Source organism: Schistocerca piceifrons, chromosome 1 (genome assembly GCF_021461385.2).
Source record: "Schistocerca piceifrons isolate TAMUIC-IGC-003096 chromosome 1, iqSchPice1.1, whole genome shotgun sequence".
NCBI lineage: Eukaryota > Metazoa > Arthropoda > Insecta > Orthoptera > Acrididae > Schistocerca > Schistocerca piceifrons.
Window position 1 is genome coordinate 1,090,172,382 of NC_060138.1, and position 12,618 is coordinate 1,090,184,999.

The window sequence follows — 12,618 nt, forward strand, 5'->3', positions numbered from 1 at the left end:
AGGAAAAGATAGATTGCTACTTACTGTAAAGAAGACACATCAAGTTGCAGACAGGTGCAATTAGGAGACACTCACACTCATATGTGCATGAGGTTTGCTTCCTTTTGTGTGTGTGTGTGTGTGTGTGTGTGTGTGTGTGTGTGTTTTTTTCGGATGAAGGCTGTGGCCGAAAACTATATGTGAGTGTCTTTTAATCGCGACTGCCTGCAACATGATGTGACTTCTTTAAGGCAAGTAGCAATCTGTCTTTTCCTACATTGTTGACATTCTTACCAGGAGTTTCCACTGTTTGAAAATACAATACTGGATGTGTGATGTTATCATCAACAAATTAAATAAAAATGTTAATTTACATCGTGGTTTTACAAAGCAACAATAATAAAAATTCAAATTTAATTTTGTCATGGGTAAACTGCACTTTGAAAATAGTAGCTGATCCTGCAGCTGAAAATAGATAAATACAAATTATACATGCTCACACACAACAACACAGGTACCCAAATGCACACTACCATTACAATAATGATTGTTACTGATTTTCCATTATTGAGAGCAGTTGGCGGGGCTGATGAATGTGGGGAGAAGGTAAGGGAGGAAGTATGAGGCATGGATTGGGTAACAGGGTAGTGAGAGGCAGAAGTGGGAAAGACAGCCGGCTGAATAAGACAAAAGGAATTCTGAGGGGGTAAGGTATGTGCATGATACAGAAAGAGGGAGTGGGAAGAGAAACAGGATGTGAGAGGAGGGCGGGGAGGGAGGTGGAGGGGGCAAGGAAGGGTGAGGGGGCAAGGAAGGGGGAGGGAGAGGGAGAGGGGGAGAGGGAGTGCCCACATGGGAGTGAAGGGAGGAAGAGTTTGTAGAAGAAGCCAGTACACAATCGAGAGAGGGAAGGAGTGGCATGGACAACATACCAAAAAGGGGAGAGATAACATGAGGCACAGGGATACATTAGTAGAGGATTAGGCCAGGATTCGCAAGAATGCTGGATATATTGGATAGACAATTCCCACTTGCGCAGTTCAAAGAAACTTGAGGTAGAAGGGAGTATCCAAGTGGCACAAGTACTGAAACAGCTGTTAAAGTCATTTGTGTTGTGATGTGTAGCATGTTCAGCAAGTGGATGGTCAAATTTGTGGTTGGCTACAGTTCGGTAGTGGCCATTTATATGAGTAAACAGTTGATTACCTATCATGCCCACACAGACTGCTGCACATCAATTGCTGCATAGCTGATACATAACATTGCTGCTTTCACACATGGCCACATCATTTGTAGGGCAGAAACGGCTTGTGGCTGGACTGCAGTAAGAGGTAGTAAGCGGCTGTATGGGCCAGGTCTTGCGCCTGGGTTTTCCACAAGGGAATGACTGATGGTGTGCAGGATTGGAATAAGGATGGACAAGGAAATTCTGTACATTTGGTGGGTGGCAGAACACTACTCTGGGTGATGTGGTTAGGATTTTGGGTAGGATAACTCTTACCTCAGAGCACAATGATGAGAGGTGGTTGAAGCTTTGATGAATGATGTAACTGAGCTTCTCAAAGCCAGAGTGAAACTGGATGATCAGAGGAGTGCTAGTCAGTGGCTGGTTAAGAGGTTTATTGATGTCAGAGGAGATGGCATGGGAGACCTGTTTAAGATGAGCTGGATAGGAAATCATCTGCCAACAAAAGTTCTGATAATGTTGTCAGTATATTTTGACAATTCCTGTTTTTCACTGCAGATGCAACATCCACAGATGGCAAGGCTGTAAGGAAGAAACTTTTTGACATGGAATGGGTGACAGGTATCAGAGATCAATGGCTAGGAAGGTTGTTCATTGAGTTGAGAAGGACCAGGTGAAGCAGATTTGGGAGTAGGTGTTGAGAATATTGAAAAAAGAGCGAAAGTTGTCCCTGTCATAAGTCTAGATCATGAAAATGTCATTAATGAACCTGAGCAAGACAATGGGTTTTAGGTGTTGTTGAGATAGGAATGATTCCTAATCAGTACTCATGGCAGTGTCACAGATTTGTTTATAGACTTAGCCTTCAAAAGTAAAATAACTGTAGGTCAGAATGTTGTTGGGCAGGAGGATTAGGAAAAAGATGGTGGGTTTGGTATCAGAAGATACTGGGAACAGTGCAGCCATTGGCATCGAGGACGTAGTATATAAGGACATTGCATCCTCAGTTACCAACAAGGAGTCTGGCATTTACAAGACAGGAACTGTGGAAAGATAGTGAAGGAAGTGAGAAGTGACTTCAACATAGGATGGGAGGATAGGGACAATAATTTTGAGGTGCTGGTCAATAAAGGCAGAGATTTTTTTCTTTTTTTCTTTTCATGTGAGAATATTGTAACTGGCCACAATGGGATGACTAGTAGGAAAAACTGTGGGGTTGGGTTTGTGGAGTTTGCAGAGTAGGTAATAGAAAGGAGTGCAGGAGGTTGCAGGTGTGAGGAGTGAGATGGAGTCAGGTATTAGGTTTTGGGATGGATCTAGGCCTTGAGGAGCTGCTGGAGGTTTTGCTGGACTTCTGGGATGGAATTATGGTTGTGAGGTATGTATGCAGAGGTGTTGGAAAGTTGGTGGAGAACTTCAGCTGCTTAGTCAGCACGATTAATGACCACAGTGGTGGAGGCTCTGTCTGCAGGAAGGATGATACAGTCTGGACAGGTTTTCAGGTAGCTGTGTGTTCCATACGAGTGATGTTGGACTCACTAGGGAGAGATTTAGGAAAGAAAGGTGAAACCAGGTTAGAAGCGAGGAATTCTTGGAAAGATAGCCTGGATACGATTGTGTGGATGGAGAGGAGGAGCATGGTTGGAAAAAGGTTCTAACTATTTTAAAGAATGAAATGATAATGAAATCAAGACCCTAAGCTATCAACAGGCATTGATATACATCAATGGGGACAGCTGAAAATTTGTGCCTCGACGGGGACTCGAATCTGGGATCTCCTGCTTACATGGCATACACACTATCCATGTGAGCCACCGAGGGCACAGAGGATAGTGCAACTGCAGGGATGTATCCTTTACACGCTCCTTGCGAGACCCACATTCTCAACTTAATGTCCACACACTATATTCGTAGTGCCCCTGCTCATTACACTCATTACTCACGGCACACAATCTTACCGAGTGCTGTAAGAGTTCGGCCAATGCGTATGCATCCCGTGCAGAAGAAGGAGGTCAATGGCCAGTTGGCCTTAACTATATGAAGATGGTATCTGTTCTTTTGGACATGTCCGAAACAACAGATAGCATCTTCATATATGTTTTAAAGAAGGTTTTATGTTAGTAGTTTTGGTTGGCTGTTGTTGGTGTGGTGCCTGGTGAAGAAATGTTTCCACTGCCAAGAATGAGTGAAGGAAACCAAGTACTTTAGCAGTCCAGCATGGATGAAGTTACGTTTTGGGCTACATATGAGGCCTTTAGAAAGCACTGAAACTTCTGCAGGGGTCAGAGTTTTGGCAGATAGGTTGACAACAAAGATAAGGAACGAACAGTGTGTTTCATGGAGGCTGAAGAAAGTTTTCAGGGGTATGGAAGGTAGAGTGAGCTAGAAAAGTATGATTAGAGAGCTTTGAGGGGTTGACACGAGTGGCTAGAGGTAATCCAATGCGAGCAAAAGACAGGAGCAGCTTGGATTACCTCCTCAAGTAGTGCTAGGAATGCTGTTCCAACTGCTGGGGAAGAATTTCTACTGCAGTGTAGCACCCATCAGCTCAGGCAACTGCTTTCAATAATTAATAATCCTTAAGCCCTGGCTACTGCTCTCCATGATTGATAAGCAATAATTCTATCAGTCCAGGCAAGTGCTCTAAATAATTGATTATCAATAATTTCTCTGAACTACGCAGATGGGAATTAAGGGCTCTGCTGAGAGGGGGAGTCATGCCACTTTCACAATAAAAGGAGATAAATTGAGGCATTATTTGTACAATAAAGGTTAAGTTTTCACTGCTTATCTGATTATTAGGTAGATAATGCAAAATCAAAAACATAAATGTCAACGTAAAAAGCACTTATATTGAACATCAATGTATGATACATAGTTTTTGTACGGAAAATGAAGAATTTTATACTGTCGTGTCAGAGAGCTTTATACTGGTGTAAATACTTTTTGTTGAATTAAACCATGTTAAGAGGCTTACATATCAAGAACATAAAACTATTTTACATCTACTCTGGCGCATTTTCCCAGTCCAAGTTCCTGTGGATTTCAGTTTTTTGTAAACACCATGAGAAAATGGGGGGGGGGGGGGGGGGAGATACATGATAATATTGAAGGAACGATGATATGGGCAGTCTGTATGGATAGAATAATTATATTTCTACAAGAAGTTTAGTCATGTAAGGATTATCAAGCATGGTTTCTTTTCTGGTTTCTGAGTGTTGACATTACATCTGCTTGAAGAGTTCCAATCTGTGCCACTTTTCAACTTCAGAATAGATGTCTTTAAAAAAGAGCACACCTGGTTGTCTATCAAATTTAACAGCAGTTATTTTCCTGATATTAAAGCTTGCACTAGGTATTAAAATTCCACTGTTTACACTGTTTAACTGTTGTTTGACTCTGGCATTTTCCACAACTTCGTACAATTGGTCAAGAGTGTAAATATGACTTGTCTTTCAGAGTCTTTCATTGTGCTAAATCTCGATCACTAAGGTAAATAGGTATGTCCAAGAACAAGGAAATAATGTTGAATGAAATCACAGAGTTCTTTAGCAATGGCAGAATAACCCACATCAATCATTGTATTGTTTCTGTTTTGTCAAATACGAGAGTCTAACAAAAATTATTGCAAAATGAACATTCAAGGGATCACGGAACATTTTCATGATACAGGATACAATTCTCACAAACCCCTTGAGTCACTATCTTCTCGTGATATAACATAATAACTGAATTGGAGTTGGATTTGTGGAGGCCAAAGTTGTACATTCACAACTGCCTTTGGTAGAAAAACGTATCTGTTGGAATTTTTGGTGCCGGCAGTGCCTGTTGTAAATCATAGGTGATTATACAGTAGTCACAACCATCACTGGAACACGTCATTGAGTATTCCATCAAGAGAGAGTATGCTTCTTCAGTTTTAACACAGAAAGAAACAGTATCTATCATATAAACAGCACACTCATCACAAGTTTCACATGTGATGTGTGATAACTTAAAGCTCAGTTTTGAAAACTTTCACAGACTTCATATGTTGCGGAGTAAAACTCCTGAACCTTGGTATCCTTATCCACACAGATAGTGCACTTCAGCCACCTTTACTGAATTGTCATTCCTTGAGTAATGACTTTAGTATTTCAGTAAACTTTTTAATATGGTCTCAAACACAATCCAATGAGGCTTCACTGATTTTATGCTTAACATTGGCATGTCTTTCACATCTACCTACATGTGACATGCCAAGGTGCATTGAATTACGTTCATTGCTAACTTCATCACCATCTAACTCTCCCCCAACATTATACACTTTCCTGTTCCTCTTGCTGCTGAAACTCTTTTCCGCAAAACTGCAAGTATACTGCAAAAAGCTATCAAACATACTCTAAGTTTTGTGCCAGTAGCCACTGTCACATGATCAGTAAATGAGTTCTTTCTTCTGCTCACTCCCACGTCACAGCCCTGACCGCAATCCTTATGCTCAAAAAGGCCACTGAGGCGGGCATTTTGAATGTAGTACTCTAGCAGTTAGTAAAAATCACAAATCTTTGTCTAACACTGAATAGCTACACCAATTGAGATTAGAACTGTCTGATTTGCTTTTGTAGCCATACCCAGGTCCTTGTTGCTTAGCTCCTACTTTTTTTACTGGTTTTATCACTAATGTTCACATCCACCGTAACTTTTCTTCTTCACATTCTCTCTCTTCTATTTCTCGGAGTTACAAATACAATTTCTGCAAGCCCTTTCAACATTCTCTGATACACAAGCAGCCATGTTTCTCTGAAATACTGCATAGCAGGGGTACCAGAGATATCACTTTCACCATCAAAAGAAAGACAAACATCTGTTACAAACTGGGGAAAAATAACTGTTTGTGTGTAATGTGCATTTAAAAAGGGAGATGTAAAAAATAAACAACATGCCCTTCTAATATGATAAAATTTATGTAACAGTCTGTAACATTCCTATGTTGGTAACTCTGCCACTGACACAGCAAACATCAGTAAGTGACATAACTTCTCCTCTCACTCAAAATTCTGAGGGGAACATATTCCTGAACTTAACAGAATCTACTGCAGAAAAGGTGGGAGCCTTGCCATTCTAGTTCACATGACAGACAATATATGATAGAAGTATACTAGAAACAACAAAATCTAAATTTTCCAGTTTAATTCCACAGCTCCCTTTTCACTAAACCTCTAAATCCTCTCTCCAGCATACCCTATGTTTGTTTCCCACTGTCTCAGCATACCGTTTCATTTTTCTCTTCTGTCGTCATCCATACCACTCCTTCCCTGTCCAGATAATGTACTACCTTCTCCAACCACCCTACATCCTCCCCCTCACCTCTATATGTGAGCTCTTCCACCCCCAGCCCCATTTCTGCCCTTCTCCCCCTTTTTTGTTTTTCTCTTCCCTGTTTCTCTTTTTGTCTCTGCCCCCTCTCCCTCTTGCTCTTTCTTTTATATGTTCTACACCCTCATAATTCCTTTCATCTTATTGTGCAGACACTGAGTCTTTCCACTCCTGCCTCACACTACCGCTCCTTCCTTGCATGTCGTTCTCTACCCTCTCCCCACATCTATCAGCCAAGGCAAGTGCTCTCAATAATGTGTAATCAATAATAAGTGTTGCTGTGGCCAAATGCATGTACTTGCTACTGAAAAAGAGCCAGGACTCAAAAAGCTAGTAACAATGTTTTCTGTTACATGTGTCTATGTGTTGTACATCAGCCTGCTATAAGTGTGGTTACCATTCCCTAATTTTATGCATTGTTCTACCCAGGAATTTCCATTACTGCTTCGCAATGAGATTTAGGGCAGAGACTGAAGATGGTATTTGGCAGTGTCATCAGCACCGTATGATGATGATGATAATGACGACGATGATGCCGGCCGGGGTGGACGAGCGGTTCTAGGCGCTACAGTCTGGATCCGCGCGACTGCTACGGTCGCAAATTCGAATCCTGCCTCAGGCATGGATGTGTGTGATGTCCTTAGGTTAGTTAGGTTTAAGTAGTTCTAAGTTCTAGGGGACTGATGACCTCAGAAGTTAAGTCCCATAGTGCTCAGAGTCATTTGATGATGATGACAAACAAGTGACAACATGCTTATCTTGGTGATTCCAACTTGGGGTTGGCAGTGGTGGGCACATGGAATAAGTAGGAGTAATGGAGGAATATAGATGATCCACATAAGAGTTACTAGGGTACGAGGCATAGTACTGTAGCAATGGTTTTAGGAGGTTTGTCACAAACACTTAGAATAATTTTTTATTTCAGAGAGAAGTAAACACTCAACTTTCCAAGGAATATAGTCTGCAACTAAAACCCAATCAAGCCAAGTGTCTGTAAAGTCACTCTTTAGGAGCATGTATATTCTGATAAGAGAAACTAGTCTACCACAAGCTATTTAAAAATGACAGAACAACCAAAAAACCAGTCAGTCTTACTGAAAGAAAACCATCCCTTCTGTCACTCACATGTGACAATATTTCATGATAGTCTACGAGAATATTTTCTTTAAGCTTTCCATAAGTTTTGTTTTTTCATTTTTAGCAAAATAATAAAAAACAAAAGTATAAGATTAGTACAATAAATATTACAAATAACAAAGTTTTTACAGTTTCCCTCAAAGAGAATCTGAAGTATTGTAAAAACAAACATTAATAAGTAGCACAAAAAACGCACATACAGGGTGGTCGGAAATTCCTGTTACAGACTACTAGGACTTGTAGAGGGGAGTGAGTACATCGTATTTTGAATAGGAACCCATGTCCAGAAACGTCATCCAATGAGACTACAAACATCAAAGTTATAGGCACGGGTGTCTGTAAACGTATGTATACACGGGGTGATTCCGTGATGGTGTTACGGATTTTCTAGGATGATGGAGAACGATAAATGTATTAATTTGAAGTAAGGATTCCTGTACTAGAAATGAACGAGTCGAAAGTTATAAACAAAAACCATTCTGATTCCTCTGACAGTTGAATACGTATACCGGTTCTTGTGTTGCAAAGAGTGTAGGGTTGGTAACTTTAAGTGATGGTACTGTGGACAAAAACGAGAAAAAATGTCCAATAAATGTGGGCTCTAAAGGGCGTATCTTAACAGCTATGAACACTTGCTCAGTAGAGGAGATGTGTTTCACATTAGCGAAGATGAGCAAATGGTCATAGCTCCTCAGGTATGCAATTTAGAGCATACGTTTACTGGACATTTCTTCTCGTTTCTACCACCACTGAAAATTACCAACCTACACTCTTCGCAACACAAGAACCGGTACATGTATTCAACTGTCAGAGGTATCAGAACAGTTTTTGTTTATAACTTTCGACTCGTTCGTTTCCAGTACAGGGATCCTGACTTCAAATTAATACATTTATCGTTCTCCATCATCTTAGAAAGTATGTAACATCATCATGGAATCACCCCGTGCATATGTACATTTACAGACACCCGCGCCTGTAACTTTGATGCTCTGTAGTCTTGTTGGATGACGTTTCTGGACATGGGTTCCTATTCAAAATACGATGTACTCACTCCCCGCCACAAGTTCTAGAAGTCTGTAATGAGAATTTCTGACCACCCTGTATATGATACATGTTGGACTCTGACCCAAGGCAGCTTTATTAATGTGAACAATTTTACGACTCAGCTATGCCAGATTTCATTTCTCACATTGCTTATAAAACATTTATGCAAAATGTTACTTTTCATGCGTCTCTTTGCTGTTATTTTATACTCAATACTGAGTTACTAGCCTGCAGTAAAACAAAACAAACGCAAAAATACATTACCTTATATTCTATGATCCTGAGTCAATGTCTTCTCCTTGTTAGACATGTACTTATTCAGTCACTGGTAACAACCTACATATATTGTTCTGAAGTACCATAAGTTTAAGTATAGACCACATGCCTAACAGATTGTGGTACTTACATTAACATAGCAGGTAAGAAAATCATCAGCGATAGCCAGGGCATGTGTCAGCTCTGGCATGTGCTCAAGTAGTTTATCAGTATCTCCATCATCATCATCAGAAGAAGACTGGCTTTCTTTTTGTGATTTTTGAGAAAGTAGTAGCTGAACCGACAGCAAAGTGAGTGCAGCAAAGCTGTGAGTGTCATGGGAAGGACCTGGAAGAGGCGGAGGTGTGACAGCATCGCCTGTCAGCTCTCCGAGTAGCCGATGAGCCAGGTGACATGCCCACGACATCCACATACCGTCATCACGGCGAGCAGACTTCAATTCTGTTAACAGTTCGGCTTTGACTTCTGTGGGCAGAGGCTGCAGCTGTTCTGTTATTTCTGCAACCTCACTGAAGGAAGACAACATAGAATAAGAACAGGGAAACACATGTAAACAAAGTAACATTTATCTACAGAACTGGATTACCTTCGATTGTGACAAAATGCCTATATTACACAAACAGATCTGAAGTTAATGTTTCTCTGCAAATAATGTAAGTGGAAAATGTAACAAGGTCACATACATATTGGCTTACAGAGCATCACTGCTCAGAAGTGAAACTATCCTACAAAAGCTTGTCTAACACCTCATTTTGATTTACAAATTCAGCACTGACATGATATTTGCATGAAACAACTACAGCACTGTCCTGTGGCAGTTTATAAGCGGTTCACACAGCTGAATTTGTTTATAAGGTATTTAGTAGTTGTTTATTCCATAAATTAACTGAAAAGCAGTTATATGATATTCACAGAAGTTACTTGATGAGCAGAATTTACCGAGTTCCTTTGCAACACAATTTCCACAAAAGTTTATTTTATAATGCAATTTCAGTTAAACGATAAATCACACAAATTTTAAGCTGTCAATGCAACTAAATACCTAGGGATTACATTCTCTCTTGGGATGTAGCAGAACTGCATATGCAGGAGCTGAACTAAGGTACAAGGCCATTCCAAATATCATTTTTTTTGGCAGGGTATGAAGGGTACGTGACAACATTTTTTTTTTTTTCTCATCATCACAACAATTAGGTCTTGTATACGTCTACATCCATACTCTGAAAACCACTGTGAAGTGCATGGCAGAGGGTACGGCCCACTGTACCAGTTATTAGGGATTCTCACCATTCCATTCACATAAGGAGTGTGGGAAGAATGATTGAAATGCCTCTGGGCATGCTGTAATTACATTCTAATCTTGGCCTCACAATCTCTATGTGAGTGATACGTAGTGGGTTGTAGTATATTTCGAGAGTCATCATTTAAAGCTGGTTTTTGAAACTTTGCAAGTAGACTTTCTCAGGGTAGCTTTGCCTATCTTCAAGAGTCTTCCAGCTCAGTTTCTTCAGCATCTCCGTGACACTTTCCCATGGACCAAACAAACCTGTGACATTTGTGCTGCCCTTCAATGTATACGTTCAATAGCCCCTGTTGGTCCTGTTTGGTAAGGGTCCCATACATTTGAGTAATATTCTTAAATGGATCACACAAGTGATTTGTAAGCAATCAGTCTACAAAGGTAGACAGATTGCACTTCCCCAGTATTCTACCAATAAACCAAAGTCTACCTCCTGCTTTACCTACAACTGAGTCTATGTGATCATTCCATTTCATATCCCTACAAAGTGTTACATCCAAGTATTTGGATGACTCGACATTTTATGTGAAAAACTTGCATTCTATGATGACTGATCTTACGAACTCCATGTTATACATGCAGCACTCTACCAGTTGTGCTACAAAGAAACATATGTTTTCCATATTCCTTTACAACACAATTTCAACATAAGTTTATTTTAGAATGCAATTTCAGTTACACGATAAATCACACAAATTTTAAGTTGTCAATGCAACTAAATACCTAGGGATTACAAACAACTTAAATTGGAGTCATCAATAGAAAATGTTGTCCTCTTCTGGAGTATTATTGTGCAGTACAGGATCCTTACCAGAGAAGACTGACAGAGCACACTGAAACAGTTCAAAGGAGGGCAGACGGTTTTGTATCTACATCTACACTACATGACCCCTCTGCAATTCACAATCAAGTGTCTCGCAGAGGGTTCATCAAACCACTTTCACACTATTTCTCTAGAATAATGCATGGCAAAAATGAACACTTAACTTTATACATGTGAGCTCGTATTTCTCTTATTTTATTATGGTGATCATTCTTCCAATTCAGTGATCATCAACAAAATATTTTCACCTCCAGCAGAGAGCTGGCAATTGAAATTTCATAAGAAAACCTCACTGCAATCAAGATCACCTTCGTTTTAATGACTGGCATCCCAACTTGTGTACCGTATCTGTGGCACTCTCTGACCCATTTCATGGTAATTCCAAATGAGCTGCCCTTTTTTGAACTTCTTCAATGCCCTCTGTCATGGATCCCATACAAGGCATCAGTACTCAAGAAGAGGAAGGACAACTGTAGTGTAGACAGTCTCTTTAGTAGACCTGTTGCATTTTCTAAGCATGCTGCCAATAAATCACAGTGTTTGGTTCATCTTCCTCACAACATTATCTTTGTGACTGTCAGAATTTAAGTTGTTTGTAATTGTTAGCCCTTGTATTTAGTTGAACTGAAAAACTTTATATTCATATGATTTATTGTGTAACCGAAATTTAACAGATTCCATTGAGTGCTAAATGTAGATGACCCCACATTTTTCATTATTTAGGGTCAATTGACACTTTTCACATCATACATTTCGTCAATCATTTTGCAATTGGTTTTTCCCTTCTGATGACTTTGCTACATAAGCCACTGTCAGTCCATGTCCAGTATTCAAAGACTACAAACAGTATCAGTCACTCTGCACATAGCAGCCATCACATAAAGTTCCACGTCAGTCTGCATTGTTTCAAATGAGTCCACACTACGTAATCATCAGCTAAGTTTCATGCAATCAGTTTGTGTTTAGCATTCAGTCATGTAAAATTCCATGTCAGCAGGCTGAATTATGTACATACTGTCACTTGTATGGAACAGTTGTTGTATGTAAATACAGTATTATTGCCACATATTAAGTGTTGTTAGGCTTCTTGAAGTTTATTGACTTGCTGTGAAAAAGTATGAAGATTGCAATACAGCTGATTTCTTCTGTACTATAAAGTAATAATAAATGTGCATAAAGTATTCTGACCATTTTATATACAATTATTTAGATATCACCTAAAGCTCTGTGTAACTGATGAATGAACTTTGAGAAAAAGACTACCAAGGAACATGACTGACAGATCAGCAAAAATTACAACTGGAAAATCTACACCAATCCCAGCAGAATAAGAATAAACTACAGCTGACATGCACCTCAAATGACTGGGAAAAGGCAGCTTCACAAGAGGTTAATGTGATGCCAATACACAAGCAATCTACCAAATTACAGAAGAATGTCCTTTTGGTCTAAGTGTGGTCATTGGTCTGACTTCTTCACAGTGACAAAAGACGCAATCAAATTAACACCATCTAACTA

General features: G+C 39.9%; 1 protein-coding gene across 1 annotated transcript in view; it reads right to left on the reverse strand.

The window, feature by feature from the left end:
- Positions 1 to 12,618, reverse strand: part of LOC124775019 (E3 ubiquitin-protein ligase listerin) — a 154,491-nt gene that overhangs the window by 63,424 nt on the left and 78,449 nt on the right. Inside the window, exon 12 of the mRNA XM_047249782.1 lies at positions 9,108 to 9,486. Coding sequence (XP_047105738.1) covers positions 9,108 to 9,486 — 379 coding nt within the window. The remainder of the gene's footprint in view (positions 1 to 9,107; positions 9,487 to 12,618) is intronic.